Source organism: Cyprinus carpio, chromosome A8 (genome assembly GCF_018340385.1).
Source record: "Cyprinus carpio isolate SPL01 chromosome A8, ASM1834038v1, whole genome shotgun sequence".
Taxonomy (NCBI): Eukaryota; Metazoa; Chordata; class Actinopteri; order Cypriniformes; family Cyprinidae; genus Cyprinus; species Cyprinus carpio.
In genome coordinates, this window is record NC_056579.1 from 4,020,960 (window position 1) to 4,045,228 (window position 24,269).

Sequence of the window (24,269 nt, forward strand, 5' to 3'; positions counted from 1 at the left end):
GAGAGCTTTCTGTTCCTCCATTGAGAATGTATGTACGGTATACTGTCCACGTCCAGAAAGGTAATAAAAACATCTTCAAAGTAGTCCATGTGACATCAGAGGGTCCGTTAGAATTTTTTGAAGCATCGAAAATACATTTTGGTCCAAAAATAACAAAAATTACGACCTTATTCCGCTTTTTCTTCTCTTCCGGGTCTGTTATGAGCGCGTTCACGACACTGCAGTGGCGCTGCTGATGTGTTTTCTTTGTTATTGGGCGCACCAGAAAACACGTCAGCAGCGTCGTACGTCAGCAGCGCCACTGCAGTGTTGTGAACGCGCTCATAACAGACCCGGAAGAGAAGAAAAAGCGGAATAAGGTCGTAATTTTTGTTATTTTTGGACCAAAATGTATTTTCGATGCTTCAAAAAATTCTAACGGACCCTCTGATGTCACATGGACTACTTTGAAGATGTTTTTATTACCTTTCTGGACGTGGACAGTATACCGTACATACATTCTCAATGGAGGAACAGAAAGCTCTCGGACTAAATCTAAAATATCTTATACTGTGTTCCGAAGATGAACAGAGGTCTCACGGGTTTGGAACGACATGAGGGTGAGTCATTAATGACATAATTTTCATTTTTGGCTGAACCAACCCTTTAAATTTGATTTGAAAGAAAATAGCTCGTTATTTTTGTTTTTCTTCGCTTACAAAAAGTGTTCCCGTCACTTCATATAACCCAGATTAGAATTAGATATGGAAAGAATTATCAGATATGGATTTTTAAACGTAATTTCATAAAGACTGCATTTAAAACATTTTTAACCTATTAAATATCTGAACACTGAGCAGAAACTATGTTGTTTTTTTCTTTCATAAAACACAACAAGACATGTTATATTACAAAGCTTGAATACAAATTAAAAGTAGAGAATAATTCTTACTGCGAAGATCTAAAGACGACCAAAAAAACAGTCAATGCAATAGTTTTTTTTATTTTATTCATTTATTGTCCTTTCACAGTGAAAGTAAAATAACACTGTGATATGTCTGAACTACTGTATTCTTTTAAAATTTCATTAATTTTAATGACTCTTCCACTTTATGCAAATGTTTTTTCAGACAGAATGTTCAGGTTTGTCATGACCGGGATCTTGCAGGTCACAAACAATTTTGATGAAAACCATCATTCATTCACTCGCGGGGTTTGAGTCTGACACTTTAAACTGAAGCTTGCTTAACAGTTTCAACTGATACATGCTAAAATATGTATATAATGTCAACAATGTTATAAGAAAAATATCTGCCAATTTTAATATGAAATCAGCTTTCATGCATCCTAATTATCCTCATCTGCATTTATCAGTCATCCACTGCACTTCAATATTTGTTCAATGTTTGCATGCCTGTATGTGATAACACCAACAAACAATCATAACTCACGGCAAACTCGTTGTCAGGATCTTTTTCTCCTTTCCTGAACGGTCTTGAATATTGGAACTTTTCCACCTCGTTTGTCCTGTAATAACTGAGAAACAACAGAAGATCTACAAGAGCATTATTTATAAGAGATGTGAATCATGACAAGTGTGTGGATTCATACTTGAGGATCTGTTCAGGAAGTTCCTTGTCCTTGAACTGTGAAGGTAAGTTTAGGACAGGCTTCACCATAAAACACTGAATATCTGCAAACAAACTGATTAAGGGCAGAAAACTGTTCACATTTCTGTAATTTGGCCCCAAAAGGCATTCGGATACAATACTTGTTAAATCTGAAGCACAAACACTACCATTCACAAGTTTGGGGACAGCAGATAAACTAAAGCAAGCATTTTAATGAGTACTTGATGCAAAAAATTCACTGCATCATTTTAGACCTTTGGATCTTTTGGAGAAAAAAGTGATTTTAAATCTACAGTGGCTATAAAAGAGTAACCCTGCATTATATAACAAAATATCAAAGCAAGCAGCAACTAAACATTTCTGTGAAATAAACAAAATACAGGCCACTTGGTCTGATATCATTTAATCCAATGCAATGGCATTCAGACATTTTAAAGGCGTCATAAGTGTTTAAATATCTTTAAATAAAAGTTATACTAATCTATACATTCTATCCATCATAAATCTAAATATTTGTAAATATACAGTACCATTTAAAATTATGGGGTCGGTAAGATTTTTTATGTTTTCAAAAAAGGTCTCTTGCTTATGCTTGCCAAGGCTGCATTTATACAACCAAAATACAGTAAAAAAAAACAGTAATATTATGAAATATTATTACAATTTGAAATAGCTGTTTTCTATTTGAATATATTTTAAAATGTAATTTATTCATGTGATGCAAAGCTGAATTACTCCAGTCTTCAGTGTCACATGATCCGTCAGAAATCATTCTAATATGCTGATTTGCTGCTTAACAAACATTTCTTCTTATTATTAATGTTGAAAAAAGGTTTGCCGCTTCATATTTTTTGTGGAAAAATATGTGAAACATGATGCATTCTTTCAGGATTCTTTGATGAATAGACAGTTCAAAAGAACAACATTATTATAAATGTCTTGTCTTGGTCAATTTAATGCGTCCTTTCTGAATAAAAGCATTAATTTCTTTTAAAAAAATATTACTCACCCAAAAGTTTTGAATGTTCATGTATTTAATCATACATTTTTAAACAAAACAAAAAAATTATATTAATAATTTCAAATAAAAATAAAAAAAATCTAAATATTATACTCCGTTTTTTTTTCTACAATATCACTATTTTGCTAAAGAGTAAAGGATACGCTGACCGGGGGAGTTACAGATGTTGTCACCAGGGGGCGATGTGATGGTCATCTTCACTGCATTGGGAAACTGAGACATCAGCTTCAAGCTGAAGTCCTCCAGCCACTCATACTCTTTACCACGGTAAATGAACATTTTGTTCTGTTTGGAACAGGCAGAATAAGTTGAGTAAAAATTAATGAAGACAATATGAACGGTCTGCTGCAACTTTTAGCTATCAGCTTCTTCCTCTACTCCAGTGATATCTGGCATGCACAACCAATAATAACTGCAGACAGCCTTTCATTTCATTAGACATCTAAAGGGGTTCTTGTATCTGTAAAAGTAGCACCAGGGTTTCCAAACCCCTGACTGTCAAAACAAAAGTAGTATTTTCTTGTTAAATCCCAATTACTCAGAGAGCTCTTTTGGAAGAGCTGTAATCAAAATCTCTGTTTTCCATTAGCAATGCTTGACGCTGAAATGCCAAACATTGAGCCAACCCTGAAAGCATGTTTGTGTCACCATTTAATCCATAGTTTACAGATTTACACCACATAAACTACAGAAAATTATACATTTGTGCACCAAATGGAGGAAAAGCTCTCCAAGTTGTCATTTGAAAATCGTATTTCTCATTCCGGTTTCAATAAAGTCATTAAAAAATGTAAAACTCACTCACCCTGAGAAAGGACGGGAAACCCTGTCCATAGTATCCCACTGCGAAATATTCAGGCTGGGGTCTCATTGCGTGCATGATGTTCTCATAATACTGCGCCTGCTGTTTCTGTGTACAAAAACAACTGGTATTTGTTCTCTTGAATTTGTAGTTGAGGCATTTAAAAGTCAAGCATAAAAGGAAGAGTTCGGCCAGAAACGAAAACACTGTCATCATTTGCTCACCCTCATGTCATTTCGAAACCGTATGACACAAAATGAGAGATTTATGTGTATTCACGATGCTCTTGTCTTGTTCATGCAATTAAGGTGAATGAGTTCATAATGCTTGTGAACTTCATTGCAATGCCTATGAAGTCATTCAACAGCTTAAAGTGAGGTAAATCTAAATACCCACCATTATCGCCAATATTCAACCATGTCTGATAATTCTAAAAACTGTTCATTAATTGACAAATGCATTACTTGCTTGACCCCTATCGCACGCAATCCTGCTAACACAAAAGCTTCAGCCAACTTCAATTACTTTTATCTGCCCCCACAGTGCCTCTGATCAAAGCACTTAACCCCTAGTCCTTCACTTGGAAAGACCAACAATTACGATCCTTTTAGCAATTTATTTTAAAAGGTTAATAATAATCAAGGTCTTAGTAGTCATTAAAAATGTTCAAACTGTTGAAATTGTTCTTACAACTCTAAACATAATGCCATGGATAGCATGCAACACTTAACTTTGGCAACCCTGAAGAATTGCAATTATTGCCAATCATTTTGAATGTTCTTGAGATTCTGTGAATCATTTCACCCAATCCTAGGTCATCCACAAGAGCCTGTAATTTACTCCCATGCATTTATTCATAAATGGAGATGATTAACCTTCACGTCTGTGTAAATGTGGCTCTCAGACCATGTGGCTCTTTTGTTGGTATATATGGCATTGCAACTCTGATTTCTTCACTGCAGCTCTCAGATCAGTTTCAAAATATGTGAACATAAATAGGAGTTATGCTAGAGAGCTTTTAGGGTTTAATTATAAAATTAAAATCGTATGTACAACAGTGTTGCTTTTGATAACTAAACCTATTAAACATCTTTTCAGTAATTTAAATAAAGCTGAAATCATAATTTTGAAAAGGTCAAATATAAAATAAAAAAAATACAGATGTCAAATCAAATAAAATAAATATTAAAATATTAATAAATACTGTAAATAATACTAAAACAACTCTTCCTACATGTACATGTATGGCTTAATGCTATTTTTTGTCACTTATGAAGTTTGACAGCGTCCCAATTTACTTTATATGTATGAAAAAATGTGCTGCCTGAACATTCTACTAAATATCTCATTTTTGCTCCATCAATAAAGAAAAAAAATTAAAATCAAAATAATTAGGAATGACATAAGGATGAGTAAATGATGTCAGAATACGTGTTTTTGAACATATTTAAAGGGACAGTCCACACATTTCCTCAGTGGAACATTTTGTAGATTGTATGGTGGAAAAATACCAAGAAGTTTGGTATTGTTTGGTTACCAACAATCTTCAAAATATCTTATGTTTTCTGCAGAAAAATCAAAATTGTATTTAGTAGCAACATGAGGGTTAGTAAATGACAGAGTTTCCATTTTGGGATGAATTATCGCTTTAAGTTATGGTAGTTTTTACTGTAAATTTTATGAACCACAGTGCATGGAAAAGTTGAAAGCAGTTGTCCACCCAATTCATCAGCACCAACAGCAAACTTCTCCGATCTAACTGAAGTCAGCTGCCCAGTGAGAGCTTCACTGAGCCCAGGGCAGAGCTGAGAGGAGAGTGTGTAACTGTACAGTAGCTCTAATCGCATCAGAGTTTCCTTCCTCCTCTTGCTAGCAAATTGCTGTTTATATCCTGTTCAGACTGACGGCTGCTACCCAGCAGACAGGGTTATGAGTTACCAGCCCAAAACGTGAAGAAATATGAAGCGCGTGAATCGAGACGAGCTCAAGGCTTGTCTCGCTAAAATGTTTGCAGATCACAGAGCATCTCCTGCTCTGACAGAAGCTCTGTGGCGTTACCTTCAGATCACATTAACAAAGAAACAACAGGGAATTCTGACACGTCTGTCTCACCAGCAGTTGACTCAGCTCTATGAAATCAAACATTTGGTTTTCGTGAAGTTTAACAAGCTGTTTGGCCATCTCGATGGCCTTCTCCCACATCTGTGGACAAAAGAACAAACAAGTTCAGAGTCTGGCTAATAAATTAGGAAGCATGCTGACAGCAACAAAATTGTGTATCTCCTTTATAGTGTTCAAAACCAATAATACTTTCCAAAACCAATATGACTTTCTATAGTGTTTTTTTTTTTTTTTTTTTTGAAAAATTAATACTTTTATACAGCAAGGATGCATTAAATTGATCTAAAGGGACAGTAAAGACACTTATGGTAATGATACACGGGGCAACTTTTTGAGCAATGTTACTTGGGCACTTCCCATTGAGAATGGGCAGTGAAACCTGTTCCTCAAAAATTTTCCATCCCCGCTGACGGAAACATTGCCCAGCTACGTTGCTCAAAAATTTGCCCTGTGTATCATCAACTTTATAATGTTACAAAAGATTTCTATTTAAATTAAAAGCTGTTCTTTCAAAATTTTCTATTCATAAAAGAATCCTTAAAAAAAGGTTCTTGAGCACCAAATCAACATCAGGGTTATTATAGTTAGTTAAAACTAAAACCAGTAAAAAAAATAAAATACATTATCTGAAACAAAATAACATTTTTATTTCATCTAGTTGCCAAGGCAACATTTATTATTTTTCTTTAGGTTAAACTTGATGTACTAAAAAACTAAAACTAAACCAAAAATTAATATAAATTGTACAGAAATTACATAAAATAATAAAAACTATAATAGGATCTCAATGATACTAAAATAACAATGATCATCATATTAGAATGATTTCTGAAGATCATGTGACACTGAAGACTGGAGTAATGATGCTGAAAATACAGCTGTGCATCACAGAAATAAATCACTTAAAATTACTTTCTTATTACCTTAAATTAAAATAGAAAACAGTTTATAATTGTGATAATATTTAACAATTGTACTCTTTTATTTCATTTATCTGTATAAATGCTGCCTTGGTAAGAATAACAGACTTCTTTCAAAAACATTAAATAATCTTACAAAGCCCAAACTTTTGAATGGTAGTGTAGTTAAACAGCAGCATGTGTGTTCTTTACAGTTGTACAACCCTAAAAACTGTGCGTAAATTGCATTTAAAAGTCTTTAAATTAAATTGAAATTAGATGTACAAGCTAAATACATACTTTGCCCTTGTCCAGATTGCACATTATCTCCTGAAAAAGTCTTTCCTTTAGCTCCTGTTGCGTCCACCCCTGAGTTCCGTCCCATGGGATCAGGTGGGGCGCACACGGCTTGTCGGACCACTAGAAAGAGATTGCAAAATTCAGTCATGCTAATCTCACTGATCTCATAATCAACAAACTGTGTTGCAACTTCAAGGAACACGCTGCAAGGGCAACAGGTTTTTCAGCGCAGATATCCAAATGCAAGCAGACTAAGTGAACTTAAAATAATACAAGCTTAATTTTTTGCTTTTATAAAGACTGGGAGGATAACGGCTGACTTTCATTTGCACCTACAATTATGAACTGTGCCTACATATGTTTTGTAACAAAAGTACAAATAAATTAAAAAAAAATATATATGGATAATTACAACAGATAATGAATGAAAAGCGGCTCAAAGAATGGACACTTTCAAAAAGCTCAAATATAAGATTGTTTTAATTTGATTTTATTTAAATAAGTTTTAAATGGCCTAATTCTTTGGTCACTACATACTTCTGATACTCTCATTTTAGTTATTTCTATTTTGATGACTTTAGGGCTGGGCGATATATGTCCTTTTACTGTATATGTTCACATTTTAAAAGTCATGTAGTGTACTCCAGCCTTTAGATAGAGATTTCTAAGTTTTGACATCCAGGTAGCAGGGTGACTAATGGACATTATAATGCAGATATAGTTTATAAATCACTGACAGTCAAAATTAAAGACACATTTATTATTTACAGCTGTTTTTTCATTTATTAATGAAGTCATCTAGGGCTGGGCGATATATCGCATGCGATTGTCACGTGCATTTCGTCAGTAAAGCCGGTTCCCTGATTACCGCTAAATCTCCATCACCTGCTTTCAGATGGAGCGGCATTTAATATACAGAGCCGTAGATCACTGACAAGCTACGCAATATCACGTTCATTATCGAAGGCGATTCATCTGCCATTATAATGTCCATTAGTCACCCTGCTTCCTAGATGCCAAAACTTAGAAATCTCTGTCTAAAGGCTGGAGTACACTACACGACTTTTAAAATGTGAACATATTAAAGGATAGGCAACACACACTTGCCAACTTTGTAAATAGACACAGAGGAAAAACTGGACATCATACACAAAATGACTGAGGATCACAAACTACCAGACTTTAAAGTCGTTCCGATCACAACAAATTCACAAAAACGCATGACAAATTAAAACAATATGTGTTCTAAAATCAGTCCATGTTTGATATCCTCCGACTGAATAGATTCATAGTCGGAAGCTAAAAAAGCTGAAAAGTCTTTTCTATGCAATCTGACAACTCAAATCTGCAGACTGGCTCTGACCTTCAACAACTAGCGTCAACTTCCTTAAGACTATAATTTGGGGCAAAATCCTGGGCAATAGTCGTGTAGAGTATTCCAACCTTAACCTACACACTATCTATCCCTAGATGTCTCTATGTAACCTTAACCCAAAACTGCATTTAATAATAACAGTCCAAACCTCCAACAGTTCAGCATGGAGCAGCAGGGTGTAGGCAGCCTCTGTGTAGTTCTCACAGTCCAGATGTAGATCACGTAACTTGTACAAATACCTAATGAAAGACCACAAGATGTATAGATGCATGCATCAGATTCATATTTGGGCTATCAACAAGACAATAACTTTTAATCATCTAAAACACCTACCGGATATAAATATCCTCCCTCTTTTTTTCTTTGTAAAAGTTCTGTGAACATGAGAGAGAAGATACAGAGATGTGATTTCACAGAAGTCTCTAAACAACTGTTATGCCTTATTGGATCCTTGCTGGTCTTTTCAGCAGGTTGAGCACATAATAAGGAATATTTATAAATACTGCAGCTGTGTTTGAGTTCACAGGGTCTGCTTCTCACCAGGACGTTGACGGTGCAGCACATGCGGAGCTCGGGGCTCTCATCATGGGTGATGGTGCGGTAAGCCAACAGGTTCTCCAGCAGACTACTTAAAAGAAGAGCCAACGCCTCACCAGACTGAGACAGATACCTGTGCCGTCGACAGCGCTCCAACAGCCTGGACACAACACACAGCATGTGGTGAACAAAACACACATATTGAGTACAGATACCCTAATAAAATATCACTCCAGTAAAAAAGTATTAATAATTACATTTTCATGTATACTTCAGCAAAAGTATAAAAGCACTTGTTTGTTAATGTACTTATAAAAAAATAAAAAAGTTTTTAAATTTTTATTCTAGTCAGCACTAGTCTGAAGAGTCAGCACTAAGTGTAGTGCAAATATTTAATATGCATTAATCTGCAAATAAGCAAACCTTTTTATTTTTTACCAAAACTTATTTTATCAAAACACGAAACTGCAAAATACTAAACATGAGTTTAAGTCAAAGATAATTCAAATGTGCAAAGAAAAAATATAAAATAAATGTGCGTGTCGAGAAAGTATAAAAATACAATGTACAGATGTCACATGGGTTAAACCTTTTTAAGAGGAACACAAATGTAATAGTTTAGCACTTTTTTAAAGTGTTACAGCAGCAGGGAAGATGCACTGGCATTCATTTGCAATATTTTACATTAAATTGCATGTAGACAGTGAATGCAAACAGATTCAAACATTCAAGCAATGGGCATAAACAGCTCGCCCTTTTACAGCAGATCTAGTTTAAAGGCAACGGACAGTGGTCTTAATATAATTTTCAATAATCAATCCTTAAATTCAAAATAATTAACTTACTTTTTAGTACAAAGCAATAAAAAATATTTATAATATATGAGTGGCATCACATGGTAAGAGGAGAGGAATATCTCACGTTTTCTCCAGCAAAATCTTGTATTGTTCATCACCGCGGCCTCCTTCAACTTCCTGGTCTAGTTTTGTGATTAACTCATTCTCAAACTGCAAAGAGCATAAATGCTTCATCAAACTTTCTGACCATCATATAGAAGCCTACATAGGCAACATCTTAACAGACATGGACCCTCATCAGTAGCTCATGCATTTGCACAAACGGTGGACACTCACTGTATGTAATGATAAATAGATATGGAACGATGCATTAAAATAAGTCAAATTGTCATATATAGTACACTTAACTTTTTTTCATCTTATTTACCAATTATAAAACATTATTTGCTAATTTCACAAATTTAAAACATCATTTTCAAATTTAAAAAAAATAAATTAGTATGCATTTGTGAGTTGATAAAAACGTAACTGGTGGTACAAAATAGGCACATAACATTGTTATGTGGATGTACTAATCGCAGACCCCTGAATCTAATGAAATCAGAATCGTATTGTGGTTTTGAGGTAACAGCAAATATAATATCGCTGGCTAAGAGCTATCAATATCAGATCAATGAATTGTGATGAAACATTCGATTTACACCCCTAGTCATCATTCTGAATATAAATTATGCTCATAGGCATATAAAGCATATAAATTAAAAATAATAGCAGACAGTTTAAATTACGCCATATACAATGTAGCTAATATTAAATAATCAACAATACTATTACAGCATTTAAAACTGTATAACATAAAGCAATGTATTATGAACAAACATCCATTAACAATAAACAATAGCATATTTATAAATGAACATTAGCCTAAAATCTAACTTCAAATTAAAAAATAAAAATAAAATAAATTAAAAAAAAAAATCACTGTAGTTCATCAAACCTGAAGCATAAAACTAAGGTTAACAAAATGAACGATATCAATTTTTTTTAATTAAATGAATATGTATTGTAATAAATAGATACTTTTGCATTGAATAAGATATAAGATTTGTATTTTATATTTAAAGATTTTAAAAAACCTGTCACAATGTATATTTTTGACCAAAACACCAGCATTGTTGACAGCATCATGAGCGTGCCTATGATGCCTAAATTCAAATTCAAATTCAAATTTATTTATAAAGCACTTAATAAAACAACAAGGTTGACCATAGTGCTGTACAAGCAATAAAACAATGAACAAAGAAAAAAAATCGACAAATAAAAGAAAATGCATATCCATAAGTCTAAATAGGTAGTGTAAACATCATAAAACAGTCAAAAAACATATATTATAAAAAGAAAATAAATAACACTAGCACCCTTCACACTTATCTTGATCAAACGCTATCATAAATAAATATGTTTTCAGATGGCTTTTAAACTGACTTAGTGTAGGAAGGTCCCTCATATATAAAGGTAAACATTCTGAATATAAATTATGCTCATAGGAATATAAAGCATATAAATTAAAAATAATAGCACACAGTTTAAATTACGCCATATACAATGTAGCTAATATTAAATAATCAACAATACTATTACAGCATTTAACTGTATAACATAAAGCAATGTATTATGAACAAACATCCATTAACAATAAACAATAGCATATTTATAAATGAACATTAACATAAACAACTCTCACAACAACAAATAGACAACTTCTGCAGGTTTAAAAACATAACTTCTCAAAATGACGCTGGCACAGAAACAGCGCTCACCTTCTGAAAGTTGTGGTTGGTGCTGAAATGGTGTTCGCACTGCATCATGTCAAAGAAGATGGGGATGGTGGCTTTCCTCAGCTCAGGCTCAGGCACTAACGTGGCTTCCAGGATCGGCCCCACCATCGCAGGGATGAACTTCATCTTCTGTTGGCCTGGAAGTGACATAAACATCCACTGACATCACCAGAATTCCTTCAGAACTTCAGAGAAATGAAATATGAACTCTGTCTCAAGCTGCAAACACAAGCACTACAGTAGTGATTTTACTCTCTATAAAAAGCAGTTTTAGGACATTCTGTAAAAATTCCTCTTTACATTCGACCACTTTTGTAATTGTGGTCACTGTCTCTAACAGAAAAGAAGCACAGGAAAAGCTTTTACCAAGATTGTACCACATATCTCTCAGCTTGAAGCCGATGTTTTTCCGCATGTCTCCGTACCTGTTTACATTGTTAGAAACTCAATTTAAGATGTCGGCCTTTCAAATAAAATGAACAAAAACTTGAACACTAAAGAAACAATGTACCCGCAGGTCTCTCACTCACTTGTTGAGAATCTTGTTGCGCTTCTCGAGTGAGAAAGACTCCAGCTGCAAGGACTTGTGGGTGAGGAAGGCAACAATCAGGTGAAAATAGTTGTTCCAAAGCTATTGAGGAAAAACAACAGGAAATCTTCAGGACAAAACTATTTCCTGAGCACAAAATAGACATAAAAATATAAGAATATGCCAAAGACTTAAAAAATTCAGTGAGTCTTTACAGTATTTCCTGCATTTGATGTCACCAGGGTGTTCCAGCAAAGTTTTGGTGTTACCGTGGTATATAATCACAGTACTACACAAACAATGCATAACAAGTTGATTTTAATACTTATGACCAGATTGATTGAGGGAAACTAGTATTTATGACTTCATTGTTTCAAGAACAGAAATGCCCTTGTTCTATTATTGCAACACAGAGCTAGAAATTCACTTGGATTCTCCGTCAGAAATATTGGCAGATGTTTTTAAATTGTGTTTTGGGTTACATAAGCACAGATGAGTAAGACATAGCCTTGCTTTGATTACTTAGACAATTAGTTTGTACTTACATACTGTAATGCATTTGTTTTTTTTTAATCGACTGAGGTCTTACGGGTGAAATACTTCCAGTGCACGGGGTGCTGAATGAATGGTAACTAAGTTGGGTATTTTTCGAAAGTGGTATAGATGATATTTCCCAAATGTCTGAAGTGCAGAAGGCTTCCAGTGGGTGCAAAATCCATAAGGTTTCCCAAAAGATCATCACAAATGAGCATCATAAAAACATGTTATATAAGAGCGTGCAACAGAAAGTGTTCATATGCTTCCTTGAAATGCCCTAACATTACTCTTCTGCAAAACAACTACATGCACAGAACAACTGCTCACTCAGTGCATGCAAAGATACTCACAGCACAGATTATCTGCAAACCATACACACAGAACATTAAAGGTTTTATTATTTTATTTTAATCTCTGTGGTCTTATTATAATGTTTGACGTTTTTTTTTTTTTTTGCACCAAAAACATGACCATTTTCTGCAATCTCTCAGACGCTTAGGAATAAAAAGGATATAAATTCCCTGTTTGCATATTGAATGAGAAACAGTGCTTTGCTGCGCTTACACATGGTGTGGTTTTGGGATTGCTATTGGGTCTCATAGATTACATGGTGTGCCAAAATCAGACTGAAATGATCAAAGATCTCATTATAAATTTCAGCTACTGAAAACCAGATGGTCCGAGGCATGTAATGTTTAGAACACATTAAAATGAACTTTAGAGACAACTAAGTCAATATTTAATGAATATGGTGTTTAATTTCTGGTAGAAACAGAGCCATAGGTTTACATTCATGCATTTGGCACACACTTTAATCTAAAGTGACAATTACACTTTTATTTACCTCTTTTAACATTTCTGTCAGATGCCATTTTGATTTCAACCAAACCAACACTCTGGTTTATCGCTTCTGAAAGAACTACGCTGCCTTCAGCAGTCAACCAAATGAAGTACAGGCAGGTCTTTGCAGGCAGGATGTTGTGCAAACATTGGATTTGGATGTGTCTTGATGCCTTCCTGCCTCAATTTACTGCCCGTGAAAGCAGCGTTCTTCAAATTAAGGATTCAGCTGTGCTGTTTTTAGGATTGGGATGGAAACACAAGTTCTGATAATTACAGTATGGCTAGTACAATGGACTCCTTTATCTCAGAAGATCAAGGAAAACATTCCTCATGGTACAGCCTTTTAACTTCAGACAACTTTCATTCATTTCTTATCCAACACACCAGGACAGTTCTTTAATGGTTCATTAACCATTCTTTTAGTAATTTTAAGAAATGTATATTTGGAAAAAATCTTGTAAAAGGTGTGTTTACACTAATATTTAATGTCTTTATCTCTCATTCTAATTGGCCTTAACTGTATATTAAATAACGAAATTAAAACAAAAAGCAGCAACACATTAATTTATTTTTTAAAAATGCCACTGAGAAAATACAGTGTATCTTCAACCCACGCTGACATATGAACAACCAGTCAGTAACTAACTGCACTATTCAAGCCTCACAGTTAGTATGTGTTAGATTCACTATAAAGAAATGATTTAAAAGAGTCATTACACAAATTACACTGATTGGACTGCATGTCTGGGGGCTGTAAGATTTTTTAATGTTTTCTAAAGAAGACTTTTTTGATTAAAAATAAATATAAAAAAATCAAATAGTAATATTCTGAAATATTATTACAATTTCAAATAACTGTTTTCTATATAAATATATTTTTAAAATGCAATGTATTTCTGTGATGTGCAGCTGTATTTTCAGCATCATTACTCCAGTCTTCAGTGTCACATGATCTTCAGAAATCATTCTAATATGATGATTTGCTGCTCAAGAAACATTTCTGATTATTATCAATGTAATAAAAACAGATTAATATTTTTGTGGAAACTGTGATATATTTGTTTTCAGGATTCTTTGATAAATAGAAAGTTTAAAAGAACAGCATTTATTAAAAAAAAATTCCAAATGCCTTTACTGTCACTTCTTATCACATTAATTCATCTTAACTGAATAAAAGCATTCATTTCTCTTACTGACCATAAACTTTTGAACAGTAGAGTAAAAGAACAATTCATAAGAGTCAAAACTGGCCACCAGACATGCTCCGGTTGGAAAAATAGAAGCGGTTCTGATTCAGTTGCCTAATATTTGCAGTGCTTTCAGGAGCAACATTGATAATCACTGCTTTTTAAGGCATTGTGGCTTGAGCAATAAAGAAGCATGACTGTGTTTCCGGCAATATAATCTCGATCTTGCCTGAAGCGTAATTGTGCACTTGAAACCCCTTTACAGTCCTCGTTAAACTGACCTGCAAGTGGAAGTGAGTGGAGTCCAGGAAGTATCTGTTGAGGAAATCTGAGTACTGGTCAATCGCCCGAAGAAAAACCTTCATTTGGTGAAGATTCAAGATCATCCAGTCGGGCGGAAACACGTTGCCCATCAGGTTTTTGAACATGATGAAAGTCTCCATTAGAAAGTCCTAGTCGGGAGACGACAAAAAGCACAGGTTCTTGCTGTTACGAGCATGTTTAGATGCATGTGTTAAACACAGATATGACTGAGCAGGAAAAACAGATGCTAATTTGAAGCTGCGCTTATCTTGTTCTGCTATTAAACCCTGACATGCATCGAATCATTCAGCTGTGCAAAAGGTGGATTATTTATAATTTAACTCTCGATGATGGATGGGGCCTGCGGAGAGAGCGGGAGACTTACGATAATGTCCTGTCTGGTTTTGAAGGTGCTGATGTATTGTGCGTAATGCGCCTCTTCCATTTGTTTCAGGATTGCGGTCATGCATGCCAGGTAGTGGCCCTGTGTCCAGAGGAAGAGAAGAAATAATCAATAACTACATGTGCTGCCCACTCTGCTGAGAAAACTCATAGCCACGGGCCTGGGCAGAGAAATAAACAAGTTAAGTTCAGTGGTCCAGACTGTTGTTATGAGTTTCAGCAGGTGTGTGTGGGCTTCGGTGCTGAACCGCAGCTTTGACAGGAAGGTAAGCTGATTTAGTTCTGCTAAATCTTTCTAGAACACTCCATATTGTGGTGTGCCAGTGTCTTACTAAGAAGGGAGAGTCCAAACTCAGGTTGATGACCGTACGGTTGACCCTCCGCAAGAGACGGTCCACGATTAACTTCACATGACCGCATGTGGGACCCTGAAAGCATGAAAAAGGTGAATGAGATGCACGGAAGGATGCTTGAATGCATGAACTCAGAAAGGACTCTCTCTCATAAACAAACAGCCGTGCAACTTAAAATGACCTTATTTTGGAAATTTGCAACATAACTGCTCCAGCAAAGAGATGCTCACAAGTCGCAGGAGTTTGACCTGAAATGTCTGTCTGTCTCAGTGCATATCAACCCAAATGTCAAGCAATCTTGAATGCACTCTCATATCAACAAGCGAGTGAAATGCATCATGGTTGGAAGATCCGCTTGTCTGTATTCATTCAAAAAAGTCATTCACAGTCTCATGTAGCTAGACTTTTCACCAGGAAGTTGTGTTTGCTCACCTAGGAAGCATTTATTTGCTCAAAAATAGAGTAAAAACAGTAATAATGTTTTGTAATATATTTTAAAATGCAATTTATTTCTGTAAAGTCAAAGCTGTATTTTCAGCATCATTACTCCAGTCTTCAGTGTCATATGATCTTCAGAAATCATTCTAATATGATGATTAGATGCTCAAGAAACATTTCTAAATATTGTACTAATATTGACTTGTGCTGCTTCATGTTTATTGATTAAAATTATTGATTTAATTGATCTTGCTCGTCCATTTTTATGCCTTGAAAACTAAAACAACTTATTTTCTGTGATTTCTACACTATATTATCTTGACAAATCAGCAAAATTTGCAACAGCATTATATAGCTGGCCAAGAAATAAGAATGTGTTGAAAATTAAAAAAATAATAATAATAATTTTTTACAATGTATGTAATTTTCCAGTTCCATTTTTTGCTGGAAATGTAATTTTTCTGAAGAAAAAGTACGTGAAAATAAATAAATAAATAAATAAATAAATGTAAAACACTTATTATAATGTACTTGTTAAATAGAAATTAAATGTAGTCAGTAATATTTTTTAAGATATATTAACACTTTTGTTCAGCAAGGATGCATTAAATTGATCAAGAGTGACAGAAAAGACTTTTACAAAACGTTTATTTTAAATAAATGCTGTTCTTTCCATTAATTTAATTCTATTCAATTATTCAGTTTTGCCATCACAGGAATAAATTAAATTTTAAAGTATATTAAAATACAAAACATTTTTTGTGTAATAATATTTCACAATACTTCTGTTTTTTTTTTGCATTTTTCAATCAATCAAACAGCCTTGATGGGCATGAGAGACTTTTCAAAATATTATAAAAATCTTACCGACCCCTTAATACATTTTTTACATGTATTAAATAATAAAAATGCACAGCTAAAATCAATATTTATCATTCTTTTGTGGTGGGGCCAGTGAAAGTCTTCACAGAGGAAGTAAAAATGACTGGGGCAACACAAAAAAAAATCCTTATTGTTAAGCCATGACTGAATAATTCATTGGTAATGTGTAAACACGTCTCCGGTTCCCAGCGGAATGATAAAACCTGTACACCCTGACTCATGGAAATAAAGCCAACCAATTAGTTTGGTTCCTGTGGTTTAGCTCATCAGATGTTCTCAGGCTGAGATAAGGTTCCTCATAACTGGCTGAAGTTGTGCATCCTCAACTGAATCAAACTCACCACGTCTTTACAGTCCAGCATGTCCAGGACGGTGCTCAGCAGCTGGACACAAGCCTCCAGATCAGGTTTGTTGGAGTTATCGTCCAGCTGCCCACTCAACTGATCTGTGATCAGAGGCAACAAAACATCTCTGCAGTCTAAAAGCACAAGAGAGTACATGAGAGGTGTGGATGACACACTGCTTTTAGTGTGAGTCGAAGAGAAAAAGTGATATGTTGAGCTGAATGGCTGTCAAGTCCTACCTGGCTGTTTGAACAGGTTACTCTCAACAATTTTCACCAGACAGCCCAGCTTCTGCCTCACCATCTGAAATTCTGGGATGCTTTCAATGAACTTAGCCAGCTGAACACTGTGTGAGAGAGAAATGTGTTGCACAAAAACACAAAGTGGAAACTATACAGCATGGTACAGAAAGCACAAGTCAGAGGGTAATTTCACGAAGAGAAAAGAAAAAACTGACACATATTTTTAACTCGAGTGTGAACATTTGAAATACAGTACACTCCCTACAAGCCTGTTAGAGATGTTTAGTTTACCTAAAATCTACAGCATCAAAGCCCTTCTGTAAGTCAGTGATGATGGCAGGAAGACAGCATGCATCTTTAAAACTCAAATAATAAACTCTTTTTTTATTTTTTAAAAAAATACAAGCTTCACATTTCTGTTATTTAAACAACAAAAACACTTGCAAAATATATTTAAAAATAAAAGCCCCACACTAAAAACAATATATACTAAAAAAAAAAAAAATTATTATGGTAAACAACAGTATGCCACAAATTTGCTTCTAACCAAACTGGTATACACACCGGTGGTGATGCAAGGGCTAGATATCTTCATTGCAATGTGAAATACATCATTCATTTACTTTACCTGAGCTCTACAGCGTCAAACACCTTCTGCAAGTCATTGATGATGGTGGGAAGATATTTCAAGATTGCTCCCTGTAAGATAAACAGAGAAGGTTCACTACATATATAATGAAAACAATAATATTGTGAAATATTTTTACAATTTAAAACAAATGTTTTCTATTTGAATACATTTTAAAATGTAATTTATTCTTGTGATGCAAAGCTGAATTTTCAGCATCATTACTGCAGTCTTCAGTGTCACATGATCTTCAGAAATCATTCTAATATGATGATTTGCTGCTCAAGAAACATTTCTGATTATAAAAAGTTGTGCTGCTTAATATTTTTGTTGAAAATGTGATATATTTTGTTTTTTTAGGATTCACTGATGAATAGAAAGCACAAACGAACAGCATTTGTTTGAAATAGATATCTTAATATTTGTACTGTCACTTTTGATTAATTTAATGCATCTTTGCTGAATAAAAGTATTATTTACTATAAAAACAAAAACAAACTTTTCAACATTAGTGTAAATATTTTACAAATCTCTGTTCACAAATGGCATCTGTAAACATTTCTTCTAAACGTTTATTGTATATCCATGTGAAAAAAAGCCCTGCCTTTATCTTAACTCCTTCATCCAGAGGTCTGTCCATCAGAATGCTGATAGAAAGAAATAAGGTCCGAATGGAGTCAAGAAATTGACCTCCATCTTCACTTTTCCCATAAAACCTGACAAACAACAGAAAAAAAATGTGAGGAAAAAACTGTAAAGAACATCTGAGAGGAAACATTAGCACAGTGATTTTAGGGTGTTGTGGATGGATGGCAGGGCATTAAAAATCATTTAATAACGGTGTGGAATGAGCTAGACATTTATTCAACTCCATAACCATCCATCTATCCATCCATATATCTATAAACATGCTGCATATGGATGCATGTCATCTTATAATGCAATAAATCAAGCTGTTTTCTAGAAAGGTTTTCAGATTCAAAAATGTCTTAGAAACCAATGCTCTTGATTTAAATGCCTTTGAAGAGATTCAGATGGAGGCCCAACTGCCCCATGTGTTTGTGCAGAGATAAAAGCAAGTGATTTCTAAAGCGCATTTTATTCTTTATTTATTTATATTATTATTTTGCTGTTGCTTTTTCATTTTTGCATTGTCAGATCAAGGACAAGTTCAATTAAGCCCTCTTGAAGGCTATTTTTGAGAGCCGATAAGGGCCAGTACCCACCTCAAATAGAGAATCCGAGACTGCACAATGAAATGAAAAAGGTACTTGAAGGTCTTCAAAGCGGCGTACAGTCGCTCCGTATGAGCCGGGTCCTCAGCATGGCCCACAAAATAATTCAACACTTTGGTCAACTTCCTGTGAAAAGACAAGCAAACCGAGGCAATTACGGCATGCCTGCAAATCAATACAGGACACAACCGAGAATGTCACTGCACAGGTGTATACAGAGAACAGGTCAGAGACGGAGAGAGTGTTAGTATGAGATGGCAAGGTGAGAATTAAATGTGGACAAAAATGGCTGAGAAATATTAAAACACATGAACTGTGACACAAAGGACAGAGAAATCCAAACAAGACGGTAACTCTTACTGGTACGCCAGAGTAGCGCTGAAGTGATTGCTAATGTAGGTCTCCAAAACAGGGTTGAAATGCTGAAACTTTACATCACCGATGAGTGAGATGATGAACACCTGGACAAATCAAGCAAAAACACAAAGTCACGCTCTTTATTTTAGAATCATTTAAAACCGTATAAAGTTTCAAGATACATTAAATCTAAATTTAATTTCGTAACAAATGTCTCTTATTTTGAATAATTCTTCAGAAGATAAAACTGTTTTAATTGTATTTCATCAAACTGGAGTCTCAGTCGCTGCAAAACTTCAAAACAAACTCAAAGGACTATGGGGCATAAACATCACAAGGTCCGTCACTCTCTATCCCAAATGTGATACAATTAACAAAGTGGTTGAAATCAATTAAAAGCACCCGAAATAAATAATGGTTTTCATAGACGTCAAACACACATCACATGGCAGAATAATCTGAGCCGTGTCTGTGAGGGGGAAGACATCCCACATGCAGATGGTGATACGGCGTGTTATGGTATTAAGGTTACTCATCAGGATAACTAATGAAACACAATGAGGCGGCAGAGTGCTCTTTATCCAGTTTGTAACTTTAATGTAACTTTTGTGCAATGATTTGGTCCCAACAAGCCACATGATTTGAAGTATCATGATTAGAAAAGTTAGACAAAAGTTTAATACTTGTTCAGATCCTAAACCCCAAGTATGTGTAACAGTGTTGCTCACTCAGAACAATCTGCCCACACTATGAATTTTCATTTATGATTGCTGGATAAGGATTTTTATTTTTTATTGATAATATTATTCACACTGCATTAAAAGTTTTAAAATTTAACTAGAAAAATACATAATTTATAGATTTATAAATTATAGAAAATTTAAGATTTTCTTTATCACTTTTCATGACTATCAGATTGTATAATTATTATTTCTATTATTATTAATATTGACTCTTTAAAGATATTATTATTAGTAGTAGTAATATTAGCTGATATAAATATTAATATTAATACTAAAAGTGTCATTCATATTTATATTTTATTTATATATTTACTCTTTAGGGATATTATTCATTTTATTAATAATAATAGATATGAATGTGATTGTTATTTTTATTTATTAATAAAAATATATTAATTATGCATATTCATAGTAATTATCAATGTAATGAAAAAAAAATCTAAAATATAAACTAATAAAATATTAATATTCATGCTACTATTAGTATTATTACTAATATAAATAATCATATTAATATTAATATAATAACAATCTCTTTAAAAAGTAATAAAATATTAGAGAATATTCATGTATGTTTGTAGTTAGTAATAACAATTATATATATATATATATATATATATATATATATATTTTTTTTTTTTTTTAATCCTTTTTCACTAGTAAAAAGTCAAAGTGTAGGAAGCTTTTTCCAAGTGAGCAACACTTTAACTGTTGCTCATGCTTGAGATGACAGATCTGAACAGGTATTATTTCTATTTGTGATACTTAAAATCATATGGCTTGGTCTCTGATATATCCAGGTTTTACATTTCTGGAGAAACTCCATCACAAGCACAGGTTGGCAACTGCTCGGTGTCTAAAGTGTGAGTTAAATAATCAATACTTGCCAAGGCATTGAAAACTAGCGTATCATAGGTTTCTTCCTCTGAGGTCTCCATCATGATATTAAAGAGAGCGTCCAGTGTGTCCTGCAGGAACTAGATCAACACACAACACACACTTTAGATCATAAAGCAGCTTTTTATAGAAGGCCAAGAGTTGTGTTTTCTAACAACCTTACTTTAATAATCTCCCCTCCTTCCACTTCCATCAGTTTCTGAAGAATTTCTTCAAGTCTCTCTGTGTTTGATCTCCAGTTGAGAAGCCCCAGAAGGTCAACTGAGTCAGAGGAAATTAAAAAAAGGTTATAGAAAGCCAAGTACTGCAAAGACCATTGCTGTCTCAGACGGTTACATATTGCTTTTACAGTGAATGTTTAGACCAAAATACAGCTTTTGTAATTATCTACTCTCATCTCTCTTGCTGTTTCAAACCGTATTATTTTTTTTATTTTTTTTCCAGAAGCCATGCAACAGCTTCAAATGTAGAAAAGACTGAAATCTGAAGGTAATTTGTGTAAAAACAATATCTTCTATCTCAGTTCAATATGCGGAGACATCAGTAAATGTCAGGTTTGCAAAGACATGAGGGTAAATAACAGAATAGAATTGGAAATGACTCCACACCGTTCTGTGTAAGCTTCGTAGAGCAGGTGAGGGAGGCGATCTGGAAGCTGTCTTTGGTGATGGGAATGATGCCACCATGATGAAAGGATTTTCCTGTCTGTCTCTCTTTCTCTTCCACTTCAGCATACGAACCAGGCAGAGTCAAATACGTCTTGGCATCGTCAGCTTTCTTCAAATCTACCTGAAGGAACAGAAGAGGAATCTGAAGTGGCATTGCTGCCCAGTGGAAGAGTACGACCACATCACACGGAACTATAACAGATACTGCAGGGATCAAAGGAAGTTCAGAAAGGTTTGAAGACATCTTAAGGTTACATGTCAAGATGAGTTTTAGCGACTAAAAAGCTTTCAGCAAAGAACGTACACTACTTTTCCTTTTTTTTTTTGGACAGAAATTAATACTTTTATTCAGCAATGATGCATTAAATTAATATAAAAGTGACTGTAAAAGACACCTATAATGTTACAAAGCATTTCAAATACAGTACATGCTGTTCTTTTGAGCTTTCTATTCACCAGACAATCCTGAAAAAATATATCATGGTTTTCAATATTAATTATAATAATCAAAAATGTTTCTTGAGCAGCAAATCAGCATATTAGAATGATTTCTGAAGATCATGTGACAATTAATACAAAAATAAAACATATATTCAAAACATTAATAAAATACATTTTAAAAAAAATTCAAAAATATTTTTTTTATATTACATTGAATTTTAAATTCATAATTTTCTGTTTTACTGTATCAAATAAATACAGCATTGGTTAGTATTAGAAACTTAAAAAATATTTTAAATATTTAAAAAAAATTACTACACCAAGTATGGAGCAAATTCTTCATTTAAAACAAATCTCAAACATCATGAACTAGCAAATAATGACAGAAGTTTATATTATTTCCTTAAAGAAATACTTTTGTGTTGAGTGCAAACTAAGCTAAATCAACAGAACATGTGGCACAATGTTGCGAACCACAAAAAATTAATTGACAAAAACACTTTCCATTGTTTTATTTCCATTGTAAAACAAATAGCAGAAATGTGAAGTTTTTTTTTCAGAATTTTTCCGTTAAAACTTGTACATTAATTGAGCTGTAAAGTGGTTCTTTATTATGTTTTCATTGCAACAAATACGTTAACCTGGATATAAAATCAGAAATAAGTAATTATGTTAAACTGGATATAATGTTGCACAGAAAATGTTATAAGGCAATTATTTCACACTAAATTCATGATAACATGCATAATGTTTATATTTTGTTTATATTTATAAAGTCATTGCAAATTGCAAACATTTTTTGCGACTATGATATGCCACAAGTTCTGCCAACTGAGCTCCGTTTGCACGGAACCAAGAACGTTTCTTACAGAAGCCCACCTTGTAGACAATGAGTTTGTGTTTTCCATCTGGAAGTGTGGTGCCATCCGGCTTCATCAGGCGAACAAAAGCCATGCCAAAAGGCTTCTCGGATTTATCTCTAGCTAAAGAAATGTAAGACATTCAACTTAAACACAAGCTTGAACATATAACAGCACAGAGGTTCTCAGCCTGGGGTCAGCAAAATGCTAATGTGGTCAAGTGAGATCTGTATGAACTCCAGCTTATGCAGGTGCCTCTCAATAAATTAGAATGTCGTGGAAAAGTTAATTTATTTCAGTAATTCAACTCGTGTATTAAATAAATTCAGTGCACACAGACTGAAGTAGTTAAAGTCTTTGGTTCTTTTAATTGTGATGATTTTGGCTCACATTTAACAAAAACCCACCAATTCACTCTCAACAAATTAGAATTCTTCATAAGACCAATAAAAAAAAAACAATTTAGTGAATTGTTGGCCTTCTGGAAAGTATGTTCATTTACTGTACATGTACTCAATACTTGGTAGGGGCTCCTTCTGCTTTAATTACTGCCTCAGTTCGGCGTGGCATGGAGGAGATCAGTTCGTGGCACTGCTGAGGTGGTATGAAGCCCAGGTTTTGGCAGGTGTCGAATCCTGCTGGAAAATGAAATCAGCATCTTCAAAAAGCTGGTCAGCAGAAGGAAGCATGAAGTGCTCCAAGATTTCTTGGTAAATGGGTGCAGTGACTTTGGTTTCCAAAAAACACAGTGGACCAACACCAGCAGATGACACTGCACCCCAAATCATCACAGACTGTGGAAACTTAACACTGGACTTTAAGCAGCTTGGGCTATGAGCTTCTCCACCCTTCCTCCAGACTCTAGGAGCTTGGTTTCCAAATGAAATACAAAACTTGCTCTCATCTGAAAAGAGGACTTTGGACCACTGGGCAACAGTCCAGTTCTTCTTCTCCTTAGCCCAGGTAAGACAGCTCTGACGTTGTCTGTGGTTCAGGAGTGGCTTAACAAGAAGTGGGTTTTTGTTAAATGTGAGCCAAAATCATCACAATTAAAAGAACCAAAGACTTAAACTACTTCAG

General features: G+C 34.3%; 1 protein-coding gene across 1 annotated transcript in view; it reads right to left on the reverse strand.

Annotated features, from left to right (window-relative positions):
* The window catches only part of LOC109060391 (dedicator of cytokinesis protein 5-like), a 43,247-nt gene that overhangs the window by 9,858 nt on the left and 9,120 nt on the right, over window positions 1–24,269 (reverse strand). Inside the window, exons 10-35 of the mRNA XM_042761657.1 lie at window positions 23,209–23,312; window positions 21,829–22,009; window positions 21,384–21,481; window positions 21,211–21,300; window positions 19,584–19,684; window positions 19,215–19,349; window positions 18,593–18,704; window positions 17,989–18,059; window positions 17,358–17,464; window positions 17,116–17,252; window positions 15,434–15,529; window positions 15,085–15,183; window positions 14,678–14,848; window positions 11,831–11,931; window positions 11,667–11,725; window positions 11,283–11,437; window positions 9,587–9,672; window positions 8,669–8,825; window positions 8,462–8,502; window positions 8,277–8,367; window positions 6,754–6,873; window positions 5,546–5,635; window positions 3,437–3,541; window positions 2,775–2,916; window positions 1,591–1,672; window positions 1,431–1,515 (exon numbers count right to left, since the gene is read on the reverse strand). Of these exons, the coding sequence (XP_042617591.1) occupies window positions 1,431–1,515; window positions 1,591–1,672; window positions 2,775–2,916; window positions 3,437–3,541; window positions 5,546–5,635; window positions 6,754–6,873; window positions 8,277–8,367; window positions 8,462–8,502; window positions 8,669–8,825; window positions 9,587–9,672; window positions 11,283–11,437; window positions 11,667–11,725; window positions 11,831–11,931; window positions 14,678–14,848; window positions 15,085–15,183; window positions 15,434–15,529; window positions 17,116–17,252; window positions 17,358–17,464; window positions 17,989–18,059; window positions 18,593–18,704; window positions 19,215–19,349; window positions 19,584–19,684; window positions 21,211–21,300; window positions 21,384–21,481; window positions 21,829–22,009; window positions 23,209–23,312 (2,816 nt within the window). The remainder of the gene's footprint in view (window positions 1–1,430; window positions 1,516–1,590; window positions 1,673–2,774; window positions 2,917–3,436; window positions 3,542–5,545; window positions 5,636–6,753; window positions 6,874–8,276; window positions 8,368–8,461; window positions 8,503–8,668; window positions 8,826–9,586; window positions 9,673–11,282; window positions 11,438–11,666; window positions 11,726–11,830; window positions 11,932–14,677; window positions 14,849–15,084; window positions 15,184–15,433; window positions 15,530–17,115; window positions 17,253–17,357; window positions 17,465–17,988; window positions 18,060–18,592; window positions 18,705–19,214; window positions 19,350–19,583; window positions 19,685–21,210; window positions 21,301–21,383; window positions 21,482–21,828; window positions 22,010–23,208; window positions 23,313–24,269) is intronic.